We start from the raw sequence: 24,924 nt of genomic DNA, 5'->3' as shown, positions 1-24,924 counted from the left end.
TTGCAGACCCCCTAGTTCCCTAATAACCTTGGTCGCTCTTCTCTGCACCCGCTCCAGTTCAGCTATGTCTTTCTTATACACCGGAGACCAGAACTGTACACAGTATTCTAAGTGTGGTCGCACTAGTGACTTATATAGAGGTAAAATTATGTTCTCCTCATGAGCATCTATGCCTCTTTTAATGCATCCCATTATTTTATTTGCCTTTGCAGCAGCTGCTTGACTCTGGCCACTAAATGTGAGTTTGTCGTCCACCCATACACCCAGGTCTTTTTCAGTGACTGTTTTGCCCAGTGTTTTACAATTAAGCACATAATTATACAACTTGTTCGTTCTACCCAAGTGCATGACCTTACATTTATCCCCATTAAAGCTCATTTGCCATTTATCAGCCCAAGCTTCTAGTTTACATAAATCCTCCTGTAATATAAAATTGTCCTCCTCTGTATTAATTACCCTGCAGAGTTTAGTGTCATCTGCAAATATTGAAATTCTACTCTCTATGCCCCCTACAAGGTCATTAATAAATATGTTAAAAAGAAGCGGGCCCAAAACTGACCCCTGTGGTACCCCACTGCTAACCGTGACCCAGTCCGAGTGTGCTCCATTAATAACCACCCTTTGTTTCCTAATTAAAACGATAATTATGTATCAGATGGAAGGACGGCATATATATCCGCGCCTCAGGCACAGCTGCATTACCATATAGTCTCGAACATATTGATTACTACAATAATGTAAGCATGAATAGTCACGGTGAGAGATCAGAAAGAACAAGGGGGCTCAGTGGAGCCGATTTATATTAAAGCATCATAGACCACCCTTATTAAAACTAAGAAAATTCAATTCCTTCATATAACACAGCGCCAGCAAACGAAAACTCAAATTAAAATGCTTCCAAATATACGCGTAAAGGTCAACGCTGTCCCACAAATTAAATTACACAGCCAATTCCAGAGGTTTGGGGAAATTTATGCAACAAGCTTGTAAAAAAAAACAAAAAAAAAAAAAAACAGAAAACAAAGACAACAGAAGTTGCTGATATTGTAATAAATGTTGATTGAGTCAACCAATTAACTCAGAGAAGGGGGCAGAAAAACAAAAACTAATTGGAGCCCTTTCACACTTTATTACTAGACTCCTTAACAGTGAAAACAAAAGTTCAGATGCATGAAATCTCTTAATTGTTTAATGATCTCAAAGTATCTATCGCCACCTAGTGAAACATCTGCTGCGGGAACCTTCCAGCCAGAGACTGTCTGTACATCAGCCGGCTGAAGACAAGGCAGCAGCAGGCGCATACGACTCCCATCACAAGATCTCATTCTCTAACATTCATATTAACCTTGGAAAACTGTGGAACGCACATAAGTTTTATAGCAGGCGATTACAGAAACCTAAATGTGTGTGTGTGTGTGTGTGTGTGTGTGTGTGTATTATATATATTAATTGTATATTAGAAAAAAAACAAGTAACATTACAGAAAATGTTCTCGAAATGGTGCATCACGTATACCACCACAGCAGGGAGCTCAGCGGAGGGCACGGATCTCATCATCGCAGTACATGGCACTCAGAGTAAATACTTTTATCATCGTGCCATGATTCCTCATCATGCATTCCCCTCTGTTCACACCTTGTCACTGTTAAAGCTCCTAAGCCTTGTGCATCTTACACTTTAATAGATTGGAATAAATAAAGCAAATATGAAAAAATTATTTCAGGGAAATTTTACAATGACCCCTTTGTAAACTAGATAATTACTAGAATTGCCCTGCCATTACAGTTAGTTAAAGAACGCCCAAAGTCTTTGGAACAGAGGTCAAAAGCGTCAACAAGAAAAGAAAAACACTGGGAAGACGCGGCAAGCATGTGACAAATCTTATCAGCTGTTGTAGCTGCTTTACCCTACAGTAGGCGCAGTGGACATTCACATAGGATGCCATGGCAGGGAACGCTTACCTCTCGCCCTTGATGAGTGACCAGAGCAGCCAGGGGCTTGGCATAGAATCTGCTGTAAGAAAAGCCCAGACAGCCATACATGCTGTTGGCAGTGAGCTTCAGAGCCTTCTGTCTGATGTCATACTGAAAGGAAAAAAAAATAATTAAGTAAGCAATCAGTAAATGGGAAAGTGACTGACCTGTTCTCAGAAATAATGTACTACAGACTGATAATGACCCTTACACCCACGGCCATCTACCAGAAAAAGAAAAAAATAGTAATTCAGATCCGGATACAGAACTTTCATACAAAATGTTATATCAAAGCCGGAGAGTTCCACAAACCTTGTTAAAATTTTTAAGGGTAAAAATTAAAACATTTACCTAATATATTGCACAATATTGATCATCGCTGATTTTCTGAGCATGCCTGGGATGATATACATCAGTGTATTTTGCTGGTCATATACAATTGATATATTTCAAACTAAACATAAGCTGCAGTGTCAAGAATACCATAATCAGCGCCGGAATGGGGACATTAAATCCACAAGCAGGCACTAACCCTCCAACAGGCCTCCAGCTCATCATTACCTGCAGGTACATGTCTGGATTGAGGTCGGGCTGTTTCATCAATTGCTTGACATGACGTCTTCTCTCCACTAGTTTCCGGATCTCCCGAGGCAAGATTCCCATTTCTAGATCAGAACTAGGTAGCTCTGGAATTTCGTCTTGATCCTCATTCTGCAACAACAATGCAGAAAAAAAAGCAATAAGCAAAACCATCCTTAATTCTGCTTCCTTCTCTCGGAAATCGCATCTCAAGCAGCAGCATTTGCTAGTCTCTCGTAGCTCTAATCTGTCCTAAACCGATGTCCCTGCTCCAATGTGCTGATTATCTTGCAAGACGCCAAGCAGCCAAAAAGAAAAATCAGAATCTATCAGACTGCTTGCAGAAGCCCTAGCAATTTTATTCATAAAAGGGAAACATGGCTTGTGATCAATTGGATAGCAGCACAATTAACCCATTGCTTATGGAAGGTTTGCAGAAACGGGGTCTGTCATGTAAGGCAGGAGCGTGTTACGCTGCATATAAGGTAAGCATGTCACCTGAAGTGGCACAGCTATTAATGACTGACCAACAAGTGCTGAGGGCACAGATTACAATAAGAGAAATCATTGCATTGTGTACACACTGGCCATACAATTCATTTTCTGGAACGCCTGATCATTACCATGATAGTCCTGGTCATTATGTTGCACGTCACACAATCTATTTCTCTATAGTTTCTTTCCGAGACCATGCACGGTTTGATGCATTTTACTTTTTCGGCAGAGCAGATCATTTACATAAATGCAGCCTTTTCATGGAAATACTTGGGCACACACACTTGTAGAAATGGTTGTGCCAACGATCGCTATGCAGCACACTAACCTCTTTTGCTTTCTGAGCATAAGCAGCTGTTCGATGCACTGTGGTGAAACAGATGTTATACTCTTGGATAATGGAGGGGTACAAGCTGTTAAAATCCAGAAGCAATATGAACTTGTCATAAAACCCTAAAGAGGAAGAAAGAAATTACAAATTAGTCTAATGACTAATTACAATTCTATAAATCTAAGGCCAGACTAAAACAAAACCCAAAGTCACGCAAGAAAACAGTCATGACATTAAGGCCGGGTTCACACGAGTATAAAAAGAATCGTCAGCGTTTCATCCAGAAAACTCAGGCAATTATTTTTTCTTACTGGTCATCCATGGATAATCTGCTTTTTTTATCGCAGCAGTTAATAATTTACAAGACCATCTACAGTTTCCTTTGCTAAAAATTGCAATGTATTTGTAAAAGACGTATGCTATACGTATGGCATCTAATTATTTTTGCGTGCCAAAAGACTAGAAAGGTTTGATTTAGAGAAGATACTAGCGCATGCTGTGATTTTTTTATTTATTATTTTTTTACATTCAGATTCAGTCGGGATAAAAAAAATAAAAAATTTAAAAAATCTAGTCTGCCCTGTCCCACTGAGTAAAAATATGGTTGTTGGAACGAATCATAATCAGCATTTATTTATTATGGAACATAGACAAATGTGTCACAGCATTCTTACACTGTACGAGGAACATTAAAATAAATGACTCAAAGGAAGTGCAATATATAATAAGTTGACCTAAAATCATAATTATGCACCCATGGAAATATAAAGGACAACTCGGATAATAGAATAAAACAAACGAAAAAAAACGAAAAAATGTCCAATGATAAAATACTTTATTTTAATATAGTTAAAATTAATGAAAATCAGGGGAGGCCAATGCCAAAATAAAGGCACACCCTGGGGACAACAGTAATTACTCAATATCAATACATCACAAAGAATATCTCACAATGTTAAAAAAAAATAATAAATAAATAATAACAAGTGTCAATACAATATCTTTGTGTAAAACAGCCAAAATATATCATATAAAGTGTAGTCAAAAAGACTGTGCAAAGGACTAAATAGATATATACACATCAATATATAGCCACAATAAAGTGCATAGCAGATTAACAAAAAATAAAAAATAAATAAAAAATAAATTGCCACACAAAGTGCAATGTGCAATGTGCAACGATAATAAAGTGAATTAGCACAAGTAATTTAAATGTAGTGATAAAACAATGAATAAACTTGCAAGCACAATGTGGATACCTTTCAGCTGCTTTAGTCCCAGGGATGTGCCAGCCCCGACACGCGTTTCGGCGTACCGTGATTCCTGCGTGCGTCATTATGCACTTCCCCTGCTCTCATTGGTTATTATGCCCTATTTAAACTCCTTCCTGCCTGGATGTTGCCACCCCCTGACGAAGGTACGCCGAAACGCGCGTCGGGGCTGGCACATCCCGGGGACTAAAGCAGCTGAAAGGTATCCACATTGTGCTTGCAAGTTTATTCATTGTTTTATCACTACATTTAAATTACTTGTGCTAATTCACTTTATTATTGTTGCACATGGCACTTTATGTGTGGCAATTTTTTATTTTTTATTTATTTTTTGTTAATCTGCTATGCACTTTATTGTGACTATATATTGATGTGTATATATCTATTTAGTCCTTTGCACAGTCTTTTTGACTACACTTTATATGATATATTTTGGCTGTTTTACACAAGATATTGTATTGACACTTGTTATTATTTATTTATTTATTTTTTTAACATTGTGAGATATTCTTTGTGATGTATTGATATTGAGTAATTACTGTTGTCCCCAGGGTGTGCCTTTATTTTGGCATTGGCCTCCCCTGATTTTCATTAATTTTAACTATATTAAAATAAAGTATTTTATCATTGGACATTTTTTCGTTTTTTTTCGTTTGTTTTATTGTATGAGGAACATGCATACAGTGGATTGCGAAAGTATTCACTCGCTTGGCATTTTATTACATTACAACCTGTGTTTAAATATTTTTGTAATCAATTTGTGTGTGATAAATAGTCCAAGTTGGTGAAGTGAGAAAAATACAGGCATAATTAAATTTATGGGATCAAATAACTAAAAATTGGCATGTGCATATGTATTCACTACTAAACATTTCTGGGGCAAGCAATTACTTTTGTAAGTCACATGCTCAGTGACAGGAAATCCACCTTTGTGCAATCTAAGTGTCACATGGTCTGTCAGTATATAGGCCACAGAGGCTGCAACACCATTAAGCAAGAGGCACCACTAAACAAACACAATGTAGACCAAGGAAATCTCCAAACAAGTCCGGTTTGGGGTATAAAAAAAATAAATATCCCAATCTTTAATGATTCCCAAACACCATCAAATCCATTATTATTAAATGGAAAGAACATGGTAACACAGCAAACCTGCAAAGTGAGGGCACAGCATGCTAAATCTCTAAGCCCAGGCAAGGAGGGCAATTATCCGAGAGTCAGAACAGACACCAAAGATAAACCTGATGAGCTGCAGAGTTCCCAATAGAGACTAGAGCATCTGTCCATACGACCACAATAAGTTAAGTTGTATGCTGCATACAGGTGAACTTTATGGAAGAGTGGGCAAAAAAAAAAAACATTTAATGACACAAAAAATCTAAGCTCGTTTTGATTTGCCAAAAGACATGTGGGAGACTCCCCAAATGTATGGAAGGTGCTGTGGTCAGATAAGACCAAATTTGATCTTTTTGGCCACCAAGGTAAATGCTATGTCTGGCGCCAAACCAACAAAGCTCATCACCCCCAAGAACACCATCCATAGAGTGAAACGTGGTGGTAGCAGCGTCAAGCTGTGGAGATGTTTTTCAGCAGCAGGAACAGGGAATATGGTCCGAGTCGAGGGGAAGATGGATGGTGCAAAATACAGGGTTATTCTTCAGCAAAACATGTTTCAGTCTGTCAGTGAATTGAGAAAAATGAGGATGAATGAACTCATGGAGATCAACATCCAACACTGCGGAGACACCATCACGTGTTTCTCAACGCAGTGATTCTAGAGCACTGCCCCCATCCCTTATGGGAAATATGCAAAACAGAAGCCGCGGAGACACCATCACGTTTCTCAACGCAAGCAATGACCAGCCAGGTCTTTCCCCGGGAAGGAACAACCACGGGAAGGGCAGTCTCCAATGAAGGAAACGACCTATGCCAAAACATGGTATCCATCCACAGACAGCTGTTTCGGGGTATTGCCCCTCATCAGTGTGGAGTAGGAAACTGGCTGGTAGGAGCAATGCCTAGTAAAAGACTGTGAAAAATGAGGATGAATGAACTCATGGAGATCAACATCCAACACTGCGTTGACACCATCACGTGTTTCTCAACGCAGTGATTCTAGAGCACTGCCCCCATCCCTTATGGGAAATATGCAAAACAGGGATGGGGCAGTGCTCTAGAATCACTGCGGATTCCCGGGGAAAGACCTGGTTGGTCATTGCTTGCGTTGAGAAACATGTGATGGTGTCTCCGCGGCTTCTGTTTTGCATGTCAGTGAATTGAGACTGAGAAAGAGGTTCACCTTCCAAAAAAACAATGACCCAAAGCATATTGCTAAAGCATCACTCGAGTGGTTTAAGGGAAAACATGTGAATATTTTGGATTGGCCAAGTCGAAGCACAGACCCTAATCCAATTGAAAATTTTGGTCAGACTTGAATATTGCTGTTCCCCAGAGGAAACCACCTAAATTTGAAGGAGCTGGAGCAGTTTTGCCTTGATGAACAGGCAAAAATGCCAGTGGCATGATATGGAAAGATCATAGACTTATCCAAAGCGACTTGCAGCTGTAATTGCAACAACAGGAGGCTCTACAAAGTACTGACTTTAGGAGGGTAAATAGTTATGCACACTGAAGTTTTCAGTTATTTCGTCCTACTTGATGTTTGATTCTCAATAAAAAAGAAAAAACAAATGTTCAACTGTAGGCATGTTCTTTACATGAACAAATGAACATCCTAAAGGGAAAAGAAAAAAAACAGTGAAATTCCAGGTTGTAAGGTAGCAAAACACGGAAAAATGTCAAGGGGGTGAATATATTTGCAATCCACTGTATTATGGAAGAAAATACTTTCCTCTATTGACCATCATAAAGGAATATTTAGGCAAACTGACAATGTTATATGTGAATTTTCCCTATACATTGAAAAGGGTGAAATCCAATATGAATTGTGCACAAAGAATAGACATGCTGGGAAACATGAAATCCGCCCTTACTAAGGGTACCGTTACACATAGCGACGCTCCAGCGATCCCAATACGACCGGGTAAGGATCGCTGGGTGCGTCGCTACATGGTCGCTAGTAAGCTGTCAGGTAGATCTACTCAACGACGCAGCAACGATAGGGCGATGCGTATAACGACCTCGGCGGTCGTTGGGACCTTGTCACACAGCAGCTATTCTGACCACTCCCGCCTGCGTCCATGAGTTCTGAGTCGCCAACGAGGTCGCTCGTCGGCGTCAAACACAGCGATGCATGCTGGCCAGCGGGACACCAGTGATCGAAAAATGGCCTAGGACATTCGAGCACAATCACCGATATCGCAGCGGGGGGCCGGTCGCCATGTGTCACACGTAGCGAGATCGCTGGCGAAGTCGCTGTTGCGTCACAAACCTGTGACGTTTCAGCGATCTCGCTATGTGTGAAGTACCCCTTAGTTGATACGTTGTCTCATTGCAGATTTTTTCACATGCATTCCAGCAGCACAGCATCAAAGCAAAACCGTTTTACCAGCAATGCTACATGCAACACAATTCCTGTTTGAAGAGTATTATGGACCAAAAGCACACAGTCCTCTGCATGAGGTCTTCCATTTTCAATAAAACGTAATTTTATTATGAAAAATTTAATAAACAGCAATGTTATATGAACGTGTTACAATATAGATTGCAAAATAACAGTAGGGTATTGTTTCAAGAATAACCAGTAGGGCTATCCTAAATATACTTACAAAATTAACAGTAATATATTATGTATTTAACATACAATGAGATGAAACTACAAATAAGACTACAAATAACTTACAAAATTAACAGTAATATATTATGTATTTAACATACAATGAGATGAAACTACAAATAAGACTACAAATAACTTACAAAATTAACAGTAATATATTATGTATTTAACATACAATGAGATGAAACTACAAATAAGACTACAAATAACTTACAGTAGTGGAAGACATCGTTGTTCTGTTTCAATTAAAGAGGGTAATACTCATCTAACCGGCTTATAAGTTAGTTATACGATGGAAGGAGATGGACCAAAACTTAAGTTAAATTTTTACCAGAAGCAAAGTCCATCCAAGATTTCCATCTTTTATTAAATGTTATAAAATAATCATTTGCCAGAGAATAACTCTTCTCATAAGAACAGTGTAGTGACATTTTATCTAAAATGTCACTAATCTTAGGAATTGAGTTTTCATTCCACAAGGATGCTATGGCATTCTTGGTTATTAGAAATAAGTGAATAACAGTTGGAATATGAGAAGGATGGAATACATCTATGCCTGTAGACAATTCTGCCATTTGTGGTGATATAATAATTTTTTGCTTAGTCAATCTTCCAACTATTCTAGAGATTTCTAACCATAATTGTCTAATCTTAGGACATTCCCAAAATAAGTGCAGCAAGGTACCTGGAAAGCCGCATTCTTTCCATCAATCAGGAGATCTGCCTGGAAAAATTGTAGCTAGTCTCACAGGGGTAAAATACCACCTGGAGACTATTTTGTAGAAAGACTCATGCAAGGAGGCACATATATTAGATGCATAAGTGAGTTTAAAGGCCTGTTTCCACTGCTCTAGAGAGATTAGTAAGTTGAGATCTTTCTCCCAATTAGCGATGGCAATCAAAGAGCAAGAAAATGTATTACTGCATCATAATAAGTTCTGTATCAAGGCTGGACATCAGAAGGAGGAAAAAAAAACAAAATAAAACAAAAAAAACTGTACATCATTAAATGTCAATAAATTTCATTTAAAACTTGTGAATATACAAGTCCAAAACTTCTTAAAGGCAAAAGTATCACCAAATTTAACACTAAATATCAAATAATTTCATAAAGCCACCCCTATTAAAGATAAAACACCCTACACCCCGCAGGGGCACCATTACGCAGGTGTAAGGTGGCAAGGTAGGGTGACAGAGTATAGAGTGAATGCCTGCCTTGTAAATGACTAATATTCAGAAACAATATTATATGTATCAAACGTACTGGCTGTATTATTAATGCTGTCCCCGGCACCGGGTGCTGAAGACAGCTGTCATCATTCTCCCTTGCTCATGCTGCAATCAGTGCTAGCAGGGGAGAATGTTGAGCGTTGTACTCAACAGATAACGGTAAGAGCAGGCAGCGGCTAATGGGAGTATTCATCAGCCACCGCCTGCGCTATAAATAAATTTTAAAAAAAATTTAATTTTTTTCCTCACGATTCTGAGGTCACCGCAGTTCATCCCGGCTGGGAACTCAGCCTCAGTGACCCACAGTAACCTCGTTGAGGTCATCGCTGCTCACTGATGCTGCTCACAGCAGCTCATTCATCAGTGGTTCTCAGCCTGGACAGTCACATCTTTGCACCGTCCAGGTTGAAAGACATTTATCCCCAGACATGGATTACAGCATGGGAAAGAACAATGGACAGGTGAGGAATATTGTTTTTTATTTTTGTTTTATTACAGGAGACGAGGGTTTCAATAGAATGGATGTTAGGTGAATATTATTATTAATTTATTTATATAGCGCCATTGATTCCATGGTGCTGCACAAGAGAAGGGGTTACATACAAATTACAGATATCACTTACAGTAAACAAACTAACAATCACAAACTGATACAGAGAGATGACCCTGCCCTTTGCGGGCTTACATTCTACAGGATGGTGGGGAAGGAGACAGTAGGTTGAGGGTTGAGAGTTGCAGCAGCTCTGGTGATGGAATATAACTGTCTTGTTTTTCAAATAAAGGACTTTATACTTGCTGTGTGTTTATTTATAGACGTCTCTCCATTACTAAGCCATGGGCTTGATGTCACCTGACAATACAAAGGTGACATCACCCCTCAGATATGAACCTCACTTGTCACCGCCACAGTACAAGTGGGAAGAGTCGGGCAAAGCGCCAGAATAGGCATATCTAATAGATGTGCCTTTTTCTGGGTGGCTGTGCGCTGCTATTTTTAGGCTGGGTGGGACAATATCAATGGCCCCTTACCAACCCTCAACTGTCTGCTTTAGGTTGGCTGGCTGTCAAAAATGGGAAGACACCACGCCACTTTTTAAAAAATTTTATTTAAATAATACGGCATGGGGACCCCTGTTCTTGATAACCAACCTTACTAAAGCTGACTGCTGAGAGTTGCAGCCCGCATCCTTGTGTCATCAGTGTGCACGTGTGCAGGTCGCTTTGCGGCCCATGCTGCTGTTAAAAAAATGGACATGTCAGCATGCTTTGCCCATGGACACACGGTTCGTGGAAACACACTGACATGTGCACAGACCCATTCACTTGCATGGGTCTGTGTGTGTAAGTATCCCCGGTACGTGTGAAAACGGTCAACACACGTACCAGATACAAGAACATCTGAAAGAACCCTTAGTCTGTATATAAATAATAGGTATGCATATATTGTGCTTTACACACTTCATGGAAGAATTTCAATTGCCCATATATTTTAATCTCAAAGAAAGTTACTGCATGATGTCATAATGCTACTGGGCAAGAAAACAAATGAATGGACAGTAATGGGATAATTAGACTATTATATAAGGAGAAAACAACGATCAAAAAATCCCAAAAGACATGTAGAAAATACAATTGCAGTTTATTGAATAATTTACACACCAGGATAATAAATAGGAGGACAGTAGGGAAAAAAAAGGATCCAAGCCAAATTGCACATGTAAGAAAACAAAAGGACACATACACAGGTGGGAAAAGGGGAGAGGAAATGAATGTAATTAACATTCAAATATTGGCTACAAATGTATGCTCACATCAAAATTGCCCAACTCCCAATTAGCCTCTATGAAATCTCAAGATCAGGCATTGTGTTACAATTAAGCAACAGACAGTGCTGTAATGAAAGGGTTAAGTGCTAGAGTCTTTACCTGATCAAAATAGGAGGCAGCCCACTGCTTTGTGAAAAATAATTTGATTCTGGTAATTACACTTTAAATTATAAAATCTTACGAAGAAAAATAAGAAAGTGGCATTGATTTTAAATTTTGCCGAAAAAGAAAAAACATCTTACCAACTTTTGGATCCAGGACTAACCCCCCAGCATAAGCAGCCTTTTTACGACCTTTCTTGTTTTTATTTTGATCTATATCCAAGTCATCATCATCCTATAATAAATACAGAAGTTAGTCCAATGGAAAAAAAAATAATCAAGACCATACCCTTTACATAAAAAAAACAAACAAACAAAAAAAAACAGTAGTAAAGGAAAGTTCTCTCTCAGGAGTGAAACTCTCCCCAACCTCACACCTTTCCTGCTTAATAATCAGGGGTGGAGTGTGGTAGTACACTCCTGAAGACTGATCGTTTTGACCAATGCTGGGCCCACTGTGAAGCTGCAAAAAGAGGTAGGTTTGCCTCTGCAGCATCAGAGGAGCCCAAAAGATGGCTGGATAAAGGGATTAACAAAGCTTCAGAGAGGTGCCTGCAAGTTGTAAAGCAAAGCGCTATCTCTTCACTTAGCGAAACCGAAAGAAATGAACTTCAGTATAAGTTGGTATACATGCAACATGTGGGAGAATGTTCACACTGGCCATTAAACATACCAAATCTAATATAAAACCAAAATTCACAAATAGCCTGCTGTAAGTACGTAGAAAGCAATGGTGCATATAAATAACATACGATTTTTAGTAAACAATGCTTTTGATTTAAAAAAAAAAAATAAAGCATAAATGGCATCCCACCAACACCAAGGTGTACCCTGTCAGGACTGTCTTAACCTCTAGTATTAAAACTTTACTATGTGTCAGAAATGACCTCAAGAGCAAGTACCCCATGTTATTTATATGCACTACTGCTTTTTACATATTTAGAACAGATATATGTTCATTTTGTTTCTATCCTAGGTTTTGTCCTCTCTTAAGAAACCAACTGATTGGAAATTGCAATGGTGGCAGGTAACCTTGGCTACAAGCAGTAAACTATGGAAGTGAAAAATCATTCTTCTCTTGAGAATGGAGAGGATATCTAATAAGAGGTAATTTACAAAGTTACTTGTTTTTACAACACTTTGAAAATTACCAATTTAACAAGGTGAAACAACTGAAAAAAAATCAATGGTAAATATTTTAGTAACGTGTTATCAATACTAGTATGAACTTCTAGTGTAAAACAATACCATGCACAACCTCCTCCAACTTGAGGGTAGCCATCAGTATTTATGCTATCAAAACCAAAATTGCACACAGGTATATATTTTTCTCTGAAACACTCAGAAGTTTCAGAAAAAATGAAGTTTAAAGCAAACCTGTCAGCAGAATTGTGCTATGTAAACTACAGGATTTGTTAGGTTGGCTCTGTTACACTGATTAAAATGATAGCTGGGGTGAAGAAATCCATCTTGTGTAATCGGTGTTTGAAGTTTTCTATTAATGAGATGACCGTGCTCCAGGGCCGGACTGTGGGCAGAATCCTATCTTCCTGCTCTAGGCCAGAGAAACCAAGAAGAGATCTACCCACAGGCCGCCCCGAAGCACAAACAGTCTGTGTCTCTATCTGTGTGTATGATGAGGAACAGGTTTGTGCTTCGGGGCAGCCTGAGAGCAGGTCTTTCCTTGATTTCTCTAGCCTACAGCACCGGCATAATACTCTGCCCACAATCCTGCCCTGGAGCACAGGAAGCTTATTAACTGAAATCTTCTAACACTGATTACAGAAGAAACACAAGATGGATTTCTTCACACCAAGTATCATTTTAATCAGTGTAACAGAGTCAACCTGACAATAACTGTAGTTTACTTAGCAAAATCCTGCTGACCTGTTTGCTTTAAGGCAAACCAGTCATCAGGATTTTGCTAACTAAATTACAGGCATGGCCAGGTAAGCATCAGTCCACTGATTAAAATGAAACCTGGGGTGAAGTAATAAGTCTTGTGGTTGTTGTTTAATCTGTATTTGCAGTTTTCAGTTAAGATTTTCGTACTCCAGGGCGGGCCTGTAGGTCCTTATTTGGTGCTCTGTTCAGATTCATCCTCACAGGCTTAAAGGGAACCCGTCACCAGAAATAATGCTGTTAACCTGCAGATATGGGGTTAGTGTTATGATGCTGTCTGGCACCTGCACGCAGTAGTGAGATAATGATCTTTATTCTCCCTGCCAGCATTCAGTATTCAGTCATAGGGGCAGGGGCGGCGCTGGTTCAGTCACCCCGAGTATACAGAGTGGTGCTGCAACCACACACCCCACACTGACTGACACTGGCTGTACATTATTAAATTCAAAGAGTCCTAATAAATGCTAACCCAAGAGCTAGCACTTAAATACATAAATCAAATCCTTATTCAGAATAACACCAAAATGGTACCCGAAAATCAAGAGATCCAGCAATATTACAAAAAATATTAATTTTATTATTACAATATTTTAATACATAATAAACAGCAATGCCCAGTGGAAGACACAACAAAACACTGATATCGCCACTATCTATTTCATGTAAATATACCAAATTATGCAACATAGAAGTTTTATAACTTATATACAGTAGATGTAATTATTAAAGAGCAATGTCTGTGAAAAACTTCATTCATATACCACATGTTCCCTAATGTAAGAGGATAAACATATATCACTTCCAAAGCGGTGCCCATTATAATAGAAAAATAATCACTATACCCATAGCAATATATAATGAAATATCACGGCCATAAAACTGAGACGTGATGTTATTCCGAATAAGGATTTGACTGGCTGTACATTGCAGCCTGCTGTCAGTCAGGACGGCAGGCGTGGTTACGGAAGAGATGAAACTAGGTCAGTGACGCTGCCGGATTGTCCTCACGCTGCTCTTGTTGAATGACGGGTCTCTCCATAAGTAAACAAATGTGAGACCTGTCAATCACCTGGAGCAATGGGGGGAGAAGCCGGCTGGTGGTGCTGCTGTAGTGGCCTCACCACTGCCTACAGTCCCCGGCTAGACCTTCAAATCATATTTCTTTCTGAAATGCCAAAGCATTTTAGAGAAAAACATCTTGTTTCAATCTTGCAGTAAATCTTTGATTCATGCTGCCTGGGAGTCGAGCAGCATGAAATGAATAAGTTCACTTAAAACTATCAGAATTGTACACGTGTTCATAAACAATAGATGAAAATCCTATTACTAATTAATCATTAATATATGGAATTCATCTACATCTTTGAAAAGCACTTTGATCAGATTGATGGTTTGTATAGTTAGCCAATAAAAGGTATCTGCCTCTGATCTACATAAATAGGTAACTAGCTTTCCCATTGTTAAATCATTCCATACCTACGTAAAAATAAAGAGGTCCATAAAGAACAAACAGATAGTAAGTGAAAGAAGCATGAGTAGATCGCCCCTGGACTAGACTGCATTTCAGGTATCACTTGCATCAGCAAGAGAGAGATTTTATTATTTTGATAAAGTTGACCTTAAAAAACACTTATGAGTCACACACCTTTAACTGGCCGACATGCAGTTATTTCCATAACTGCCTTAAACCAAAATATTCAAAACACGGCGCATTATTTGGTTATCTTCAATTTATTTTATTTCATTAGCATACATTAGACACTTGAAAACTTATCTGCCATAATCACCACTGTGAAAAGTATCCCAATTGCACTGTAGGCTTCCAGCTTCAAAGTTGCAGTTGAAGAGCTTGAGAAAGGGCCAGGTCTCCAAAACGTCGCCGCAGGTGTGCTCCCCGGTTCATTGTCTGACAGCGCCTCCACTTAGTTACTTGCTCCCAGAATGATTGCACTTCAATGAGCCTGGATTGTCCAGACCTTTATCTTATTTGCAACTTTGAAGCTGGACATCCGCAGTGCAATTGGGATACTTATCACAATGGAGATTATGATAGATAAGTTTGCAAGTGTCTAATGTATGCTAATGAAAATGAACATTTTAAAAAAAGAAATTGAAGAAATGTGGCATGTTTTGTATATTTATTTTATTTTGCCATTGATTATTTGTTATCACATCACATGACCAGACAGCGTATACATGTTCATCAGAGACCACTCTGTTTGTGGTAACTCTTGATGTTACCTAATCAGTGTATCAATGCATAGTTCATCCCACATAGCTGTATGTTTGATAGTGTTTTAGTTGTATAGTGCTTGCTTCTACATTTATGTTAGCAATTATATTTGGAAAGAGCCAAAACCAAGATTTTGGTTGCTTACTGTAAAATCTGTTTCACAGACTTTATTGGGGGTCACAGGAACCGTGGGTGTGTGCCGCTGTCACTAGGAGGTTGACACTATGCATGAAAAAAATGTTAACTCCGCCTCCGCAGTATACACCCCTCCGACCGGCTGTAGGACAATCAGTTAGTGAAAAAGCAGTAGGAGGAGACATTATCGTGTAAGTCATCATATATTCATTACAAGTAATAAAATCATGGGAGGGCGCTGTGTCCCCCAATGAAGACTGAGAAACAGATTTTACGGTAAGCAACCAAAATCCTGTTTTCTCTTTCGTCTCATTGGGGGACACAGGAACCGTGGGACATCCAAAAGCAGTCCCTGGGGTGGGAAAAGACAGAAACTTCCTTCAGGTCGGAGAACTCACCACTGCCGCCTGCAAGATTTTTCTGCCTAGACTGGCGTCCGCTGAAGCACAGGTATGGACCTTATAGAACCTTGAAAAGGTATGCAGGGACGACCATGTGGAAGGCCTTGCACAACTGCATGGCTGATGCCCTGTTGTGTGCCGCCCAGGAGGCGCCCACCGCCCGGGTTGAATGGGCCTTGACCCCAGCAGGGGACACCCTGTCCTTTGCCCGATAGGCTTGCAGAATTGCCAATCTGATCCAGCGGGCAATTGTTGCCTTAGAGGCCGGCAGGCCTCTTCTCACCCCATTGGGGATAACAAAGAGCGAGTCCGCCTTCCTGAAAGGAGCGGACCTGGCCAGATAGATCCTTATCGCCCTGAACAGGTCTAGCTTATTCAAAGAACGCTCCAGAGGATGGGTTGGAACTGGACAAAATGACGGAAGGATTATATCCTCGTTCAGGTGGAAGGCCGATACCACCTTGGGAAGAAAGTTAGGAGGAGGCCGTAAAGCAACCTTGTCCTGGTGCATAATCAGGAATGGAGGACAGGACAGGAAAATGCCGCTAATTCTGAAACCCGCCTAATAGAGGTGATGGCTACGAGAAATACCACCTTCCAGGACAACAAACACATGGGAGCTTCCTGTAGGGGTTCAAAGGGTGAACCTGTCATGGCTTCCAAGACCAAGTTAAGATCCCATGGAGCCACAGGGGATCTGGTAAGGAGGGGCCGCATGTGCCACTCCTTGCAGAAAGGTCTTAACCTGTAAGCGGGAGGCCAAATTCTTTTGAAAAAGAATAGAGAGAGCAGATACCTGGCCTTTCAAGGAACTTAGGGCCAGACTGCCATCTAACCCTGCCTGGAGAAAAGCCAAGACAGATGGCAGGGAACAGGGCATAGGTGTGACGTGATTAGACTCACACCAGCCAAAATAGACCTTCCAGGCTCGATAATATACCCTGAAAGAGGAAGGCTTCCTAGCCTGGATCATTGTATTAATGACTTGGTCTGAAAAACCCGCTGCTCTCAGTATTGTGGTTTCAACGGCCATAACGTCAAATTGAGCAACCGAGAAATCGGGTGGTAAAACGGCCCCTGAGCCAGGAGATCTGGTCTGTCGGGGAGTCACCAGAGGGTGCCTATGAGAAGATTGATAATTTCTGCGAACCAGGCCCTCCTGGGCCAGTACGGGGCGACCAATATGACCAGCACCCCTTCCGCAGCCTGGGCAGGAGGAAGGGGAGGGAACAGGTAAGGGAGTCTGAACTGTGTCCAGGGAATGACCAGCACGTCGACCCCTATTGCTAGAGGATTGCGGTATCTTGAGACAAACTGTTGGACCCTTCTGTTCTGTAGCGATGCCAGGAGGTCCACATCTGGAGTCTCCCATAGCTGGCATATCTGATGGAACACTTCCTGGTGTAAGGACCATTCCCCTACCGCGAGCCCCTCCCGACTGAGGAAGTCGGCGGCAGTGTTGTCTGTACCGGGAATGTAAACTGCCGAAATTGCGGTTTCTGCCCAGTTGAAGATTCTGGATACCTCGGCCAGTGCCCGGGGACTTCTGGTACCCACTTGGTGATTGATGTATGCCACCGCCGTGGCGTTGACCGTTTGAATCCGGACTGGCTGATTGTTGAGGTATCTTTCCCAATGTAGAAGTGCTAGAAAGACCGCCCTCAGTTCTAGAATGTTGATTGACCGTGAGGATTCTTGCCTCGACCATCGTCCCTGGACAGTCAGGTGGTGGAATACCGCACCCCAGCCCAGGAGACTGGCATCTGTAGTTACTACCTGCCAGTGGACAGGGGGAAAAGGCCGTCCCAGATGAACAAGGGGGAGGTCAGCCACCACTTGAGGGACTCCCTGGTCTGAATGGAGGGGAGATCCAGCAAAGAGATGGACCTGTCCCACTGAAGAAGGATGTTCCTCTACAGTATCCTGGAACGAAACAGGGGAAAGGATATCGCCTCTGAAGATGCCACCATTCTTCCCAGGACTCTCATGGCAGCGCGAAAAGATAGAAGCCGGAATTTCAACAGAGAGCGAATTCCCTGCTGGAGGGTAATCCACTTTCTTTCTGGGAGAAAGACCCTTGAGTGGCGGGTGTCAATTTCCATTCCAATATTATGCCTCTGACCCTTAATATAGCTACCATCGCTGCCATAATCTTTGTAAAAATTCTGGGGGCTGTTGCCAGCCCAAATGGCAGGGCCACAAACTGGAAATGCAGCTTTTGGACAGCAAAACGCAGAAACCTCTGATGTCCCAGAAAAAATGGGGACGTGTAGGTAGGCTTCCTGGATATCTATGGAACATAGGAATTCATGATCCTCCTTACATGTAATTACCGACCGAATCGATTCCATCCTGAAATGGCGTAAGCAGACCCATCTTTTTAGCCTTTTGACGTCTAGTATGGGACGAACTGAGCCATCCATTTTTGGTATCACCAACAGGTTTGAGTAAAAGCCGGTAAAACGTTCCTGCTCGGGAACGGGGACGATTACTCCTGCGCTGAGGAGAGAGTCGATTGCCGCAAAAAAACCTAGAGCCATAGCAGCGTCTTTTGATGGCTGCGATAGAAAGAAGCGATCTCGCGGAAGCGTGTTGAAGTCTATCTTGCATCCTATTCAGCTGAGGATTTAACTCCTGGCATTTTCATAAGGGAGTGGAAGAACTTTTCTGGCAGCTGTTTATGTGGACCCAAATCATCGTATACTGCTTGATGATCAACAGATTACTAAAGGAAAAGAAGCTCTGACTGAGGTAGCAGTTAGGATGAGTGGCCTACAGGAGGACTGCCAGGTGCAAGAGGACTTGGATCCTGACAGTGCTACTGCTGCCATATCTTCATCCTCATCAGATGAGGAGTTTGACTTTGACAAGTATTTGGATGACATGGAGCAGGCAAAGCGTTGCCGCAAGGAAAAAGACTTCACTCCGTCTCCTATAGCAAGCAGATTAACCATTTTTCAGCAAAATGTTTCACTTGCTCTCAAAGAAATAGAAAAATTCAACCGTTCATCAAAACTGACTGTGCATGAGGCAATTCCTTTATACCCGAAAATTGTTAAGAGATGCTGCCCATGTGGTTACGGCTTTGCCTCCAACCCAAGTTAGTGTAGAGAGGTTGTTCTCTGGCCTTAAAATTATTAGGTTAGATTTGAGGTCATCTATGAAGGAGGATCTGATGGAGGCAATTCTATTTCTTAGGACAAATTCATAGACTGCACAAATGTTATTTAGTATGTTTTTGTTGAAAACCGTTTTTTGCCACTTACATAGTTTATTACACAGTGTTATATATGCAATCGATATTACATAGTGTATTAGATATTTACAGTTTTAGTTTTTTGTGTTCTAAAGTTGTATTCCAATAAATATATATTATGTTCTATCTAAATATCTTGATTATTGTATCATAAAAATGATTAAGTGTCTGATGTTCACACTGTACTACAATAAATTTTTCACTTGAATATAAGCAATATATGTGGGAGTCAGAGTCATGGAGTCGGAGTAAGGGAAACTGAGGAGTCGGAGTCGCAGGTTTGGCTTACCGACTCCACAGCCCTGCTCAGAACCCTCCTCTGAGTGTGTCTCTGATAATGCCTCGCCTGATTCCGGGGATGAGGACCGGGAGGAGGCAGATGGCCAGAGGAATTCTGGCGGTGAGATGGAGTGAGAAGGGGACCTGGGTTGGTGGTCCTGTCTAAACCTTTTACAGCCTCTAGAAGGCCCAAAAGGAGGCTCCTTTGGTGCTCCTGTGTACACTGGAGTCTGAAGTGGCAATCTGTTAAGCACTGTTACCAAGGACTGTGATACCTTGGTAAGGTCGGCCACGGACTTAGATAAGGAAGAGGCCCATCCTGGACACTCGCCGTTTCCCATGGCGATGGATGGCCCCTGGGCGGCAGGCAAGGTGGCTTCCTCCTGCTCCAGGGGTAATGTGGGAGCTATGACCGGCAAAGCGGGGGGGCTGCACCTGCTCTCTAGCGTAGGTGACACCGTAGGTCTGCTGCAATCGGAGCAGAGTGGCGAGGACTGACCTGAAGGAAGCCGGACATTGCATTTGGTACATACAAAATATTTGACCAAGGTCACTGAAGCGGATGAGGAGGAGGAGGAGCGGGATTGCTCTCCATTGGGCATACTGACAGGTTTTACCTGGTGCCGATCGTCGGGGGTAGAGAGCGGAGAGAGGGAGCAACCTGTAGTGCAGTACTCACATACCCACGACCTGTGTCCCCGCCGCAGCTGCCACCCGAAGGCTGATGAGAGAGAGAGCGAGGTGAACAGCCCTGCCGCTGCCTAGAAGCCTTATGAAATCCCCGCCCCGAAGTGGTGGGCGGGGCCCTGCTCTGGCCTCCTGGAGCACCAAGATGGCGCTGGTACAGGAAGAGGAAGCCGGGGGGCGGAGCCTGCCGGGAGCCGGAATCTGGCGTCGGCCGTGCTGGGCTCCTGCTGGAGCCCAGGGCCATAACACTGCCACGGGAGGAGGCTGGAACCGCGCTTGCACCGCGTGCTTGAAATTAAGTGTTGGCTCTTAAACTAAGTATAGAGCCATGGGCTGCATGCCCGAGTGTTGATTACAGCGGTCACATTCAGCCAGATCGGCTGTGAGCAGATCATACAACGCTGCAGCCTCTTACCTCCAGTTCACCCCGTAACAGGGGTCGGTTTACCTGCATGAAAAGATTGCTGTCCCAAACCTTTTCTGCAGGGCGCCTCTCTCGATCATCAAGCTCTGGTGGGCGAGTGATGGGAGGCGAAGGTCAGGACCAGGAGCTGCCACCTGAACACGAGTCCTGTGTTAGGGAATAGGGTCCTGCCCACGGGATTCCTGAGGATACGGGGTTGCAGTACACGCCGTAATCAATCCCGGTGTTGGAATACAGATGTAGCATATCTACTCTGTATCCCTCCATGGTTACCTGAAAAGGAAAGACGCACATTGAGGTAGGCATGGGTCTGCAAGAGACCTCTGTCCACCTCTTGCTGACACTAAGCAAAACTGGTTGTCCTACAGCCGGTCGGAGGGGTGTATACTGCGGAGGCGGCGTTAACATTTTTTTCATGCAGTGTCAACCTCCTAGTGACAGAAGCACACACACACGGTTCCTGTGTCCCCCAATGAGACGAAAGAGAAAAGTAAAAATACAATATATTTTTACAATAATATTTTTCAATATTTACAATCTTTTTAATTGCCAATGTTTATGCGATATTTAAGGAACGCCCCAAACACCTCCATCCCAAGAATGCAATATCCCATCTAAGTAGCACTGATGGACAGGCTGCCCTAAAATGCCCTATTTAGTTGGGTTTTCCATAAATCCTGGTTTAACCAAGCAGTCCTGGGAAATTAGGGACCGTAGGCAACTATGAATATGATAATATAGGGCAGCAAGCCAGCTCAGTGGTTAGCACTGCAGCCTTGCAGCATTGGGGTCATGTATGTTCTCACCGTTTGCGTGCGTTTCCTCCCACACTACAAAGACACACTGACAGGGAATTTATAATTGTGAGCCACGATGGGGACAGCGCTGTGGAATATGATGGTGCTATATAAGTATCATGAATCTTATACCTTGAAAATTCCTAATTATCTAATGGTGTCAGAATAAGAACAACAAGATGCTTAAGATACTTACCACAACCTGCTGGATTTTCTTAAAAATATGTTTGTCAGGTACTAAAAAGTCATTTTCGTAGAAAGCATGAAGAAGAAGGTATTCATTTCGTTCAGAGCGTCCACCCATTAGTGTCCTTGACTGTTAAAAGAAAAAAAGAAAATTATTCAACAATAAGTGGAATTTCACATACACAACAAAATACATTTTGCAAGTAAACAAACCAGATTTTCAAATAAGTGAGCATGAAAAGGATATATGGGTGAGGAATTCACATTTAGGTAGTTAAGATCAACTACAGAAATATCACATTGTTGGTGAGTCCAATTCCCCCTTGTAAAAAAAATATGGGAAAAGTGCAACAGGTACCCTATAAGGATGCTACATAAAACCTGTTCTGCACAGAAGGTGGTTGTTTCACAAAGAAAATGCCAGAGTCAACCATTCTACCTTCAAAATATAGAAAGACATTTACTTGTTACAGAGAACAAGTTTTTGGAATGAAATGGCACACAAAATGACACTTTCCTTTTAAACCAGCTCAACATGATTTTGGAGAGATGAATACACTGACAAGACACATCATCTCTGTCAACGGAGTCAGTTTGTTACAGTCGCTTGATTCAGTAAGAGCGACATGCTATGAAACTAGATCATTTCTAGTCATTAGAAATTTCAAGCTGAATTTGATGCACTCACTGGATGGAAAGGGGAAAGGAGAAAAAAAAACATAAAAGATCTCAGAATGAAAGACTAGACAGACTTCAAACCATTTCGTGGAGGCACAACATTGAATGGGATATTAGATGGCTGCGAAGATTATATGACATGTAGAAGTTACAGTCAATTAAAAATTAAAACATATTCTCTCATTTGTTTTAAGGTTTCTTAGCAAGATATAAAACTGAAGATTATCCTATCATACCCGCTTGCTACAGCACAAAAGTGAAATATTTCAGAGGTATTAGGTTAATAACTGCTCAATTCCATGAACATAAGACAAAGAAAAAAAACCATGATTATTCACCAGTTTTTAAATCTCCACCAGGCTTTGACCATTGCAACCAATAGCTGGCCTTCAGGCATCACCAATGAGGCCAGTTATTGACTGTAGCTGTAAAGTCAATGTACGGTGCACCATCTCAAAGAAAGCAAAGACCAGAGGAAACCACTGGACTGCTGGGAGTTTATCTTTTTTTAGGACATATCATATTTCCTGCCTTACGCTTTTATTTTGCTTTTCAGGACAACATCTGACTTTAGAAGACAACATTTAACATTAGAAAAGAACAAAAAGAAATGATTACCATGACGTTTCCTGCTATATTCGTGATCTGTAAGGCCAAGGGAAGAACATTCAACTCGCACATGATCTGTAGGATGAACCTGGCATCTACGAGTGTGTTCTCCAGCATGTAGAGAAGTTGAGAGGAATCACTGTAGGTAAACAAGAGCATCGAGATGATGATTAAAACATTTATTTACATAAAAAAAAAAAAAAAATACATATATATTTTTTATTAGCAGTTCAACAGTTTTACCATCTTGATTTGCAATCAGTGTCCAAAACAGTCACATGTCAAACATATCGGCAGAACCACTTGAAGTGGTCATGTGCAGGAGACCACAGGAGCAACAACAGGAGATAGGAGGGAATTACACAGGTAAATATTGGGGGTTTTATGTCAATTGGTAATTTTAAAAAAAATGGCTGTACAGTAAACATCTGAACAACTTGTGTAGTTTTCTTCATTTTCTATTTTGATAAATCTGACTTTCCTAGATGCAGCAATACCAAAATATGTCTAACTTGTAATTTAAAGGGGTGGTTAACTAAAACATTTGTTTTTTTATATTTTTTTTTTGTGCCGTTAGGGCACTTTAACTATTTGTTTTATGTGCTGCAATACCACAGTTTTGCAGCATATGGAGAAAATGTTGGTTTCCAGTGAAGCCCAGCCTGTGATTGGGCTTCACAGGAGGCAGTGACGGAAGCTTTAAGCAGGTCTCTAGTTGCCAAGGCAACGCATTGGCTTATCACATGGAAGGTCTGTTGGGTGCCTAAAACAGAGCACCCCCGGATCACGCCACTTGAATGCCGATATCAGAGACTGCATTTAATGGATAAACAGCAGCAATCGGAGCTACCTCCGGTCACTATACAGGAGGATGCAAGTTCAGCTCCTAAGGCTGATCCATACATCTGCACCTGAAACTTGACATACTATTTTGCCACCCATCAGGAAAGGCTTAAAAAACACTGCAACCTGATATGATTGTCTCTGCAATATACTTAAACAACTACATACATTTTGGTGTCTCCTTAGAGTGTTTGGAGACAAGTGGGGTTTTTTTTTGTTTTGCTTTTTAAAATATAACATGCTCTGTGTACTTTCTTTCCACCCAAAATCCTTTCTTTAACCCCTTAATATCATCCCCATACAGGTAACAATCCAGCAGCTGTCCACTGTATACTATAGCTCAGTGATTTTCAACCTTTTTTGAGCCGCGGCACACTTTTTATACGTAAAAAATCCCGGGGCACACCACCAACCAAAATGGCACAAAATGACACTAAAACAGTACATATTATACATATAGTTAATAATATAGATTCTAAATGTATTTTTACTCACTCAGTGTGAGGGCCTTTCAATAAATTATTTATTTTAAAAAAGTTAAATAAAAAAGGATAACCCCCTCATGTATACAATCCCATGTAACCTCATACATACAGTCCCATGTATTCCCACATATATATATACAGTCCCATGTAAAGTCATACATACAGTCCCACGTATATGAGCCACATAATTATCAGCATATACTATATATATATATATATATATATATATATATATATATATATATATATATATATATATATATACATATATATATATATATATACACATACATACACACTCACTGGCCACTTTATTAGGTACACCATGCTAGTAAGGGGTTGGACCCCCTTTTGCCTTCAGAACTGCCTCAATTCTTCGTGGCAGAGATTCAACAAGGTGCTGGAAGCATTCCTCAGAGATTTTGGACCATATTGACATGATGGCATCACACAGTTGGCGCAGATTT

The 24,924-nt window shown here is 41.2% G+C and overlaps 1 protein-coding gene across 9 annotated transcripts in view; it reads right to left on the bottom strand.

Moving 5' to 3' along the window:
• Positions 1-24,924, bottom strand: part of POLA1 (DNA polymerase alpha 1, catalytic subunit) — a 538,408-nt gene that overhangs the window by 368,382 nt on the left and 145,102 nt on the right. For all 9 annotated transcript variants that reach the window (XM_073565907.1, XM_073565906.1, XM_073565909.1 and 6 more), the window contains exons 20-25: positions 23,139-23,268; positions 21,853-21,972; positions 11,684-11,777; positions 3,376-3,500; positions 2,535-2,684; positions 1,962-2,084 (exon numbers count right to left, since the gene is read on the bottom strand). In XM_073565907.1, coding sequence (XP_073422008.1) covers positions 1,962-2,084; positions 2,535-2,684; positions 3,376-3,500; positions 11,684-11,777; positions 21,853-21,972; positions 23,139-23,268 — 742 coding nt within the window. The remainder of the gene's footprint in view (positions 1-1,961; positions 2,085-2,534; positions 2,685-3,375; positions 3,501-11,683; positions 11,778-21,852; positions 21,973-23,138; positions 23,269-24,924) is intronic.

Source organism: Dendrobates tinctorius, unplaced genomic scaffold (assembly GCF_039654945.1).
Source record: "Dendrobates tinctorius isolate UK_male_01 unplaced genomic scaffold, ASM3965494v1 ptg000016l, whole genome shotgun sequence".
In the NCBI taxonomy this organism is placed as follows: domain Eukaryota; kingdom Metazoa; phylum Chordata; class Amphibia; order Anura; family Dendrobatidae; genus Dendrobates; species Dendrobates tinctorius.
This window is presented reverse-complemented; position numbering and strand designations above follow the sequence as displayed.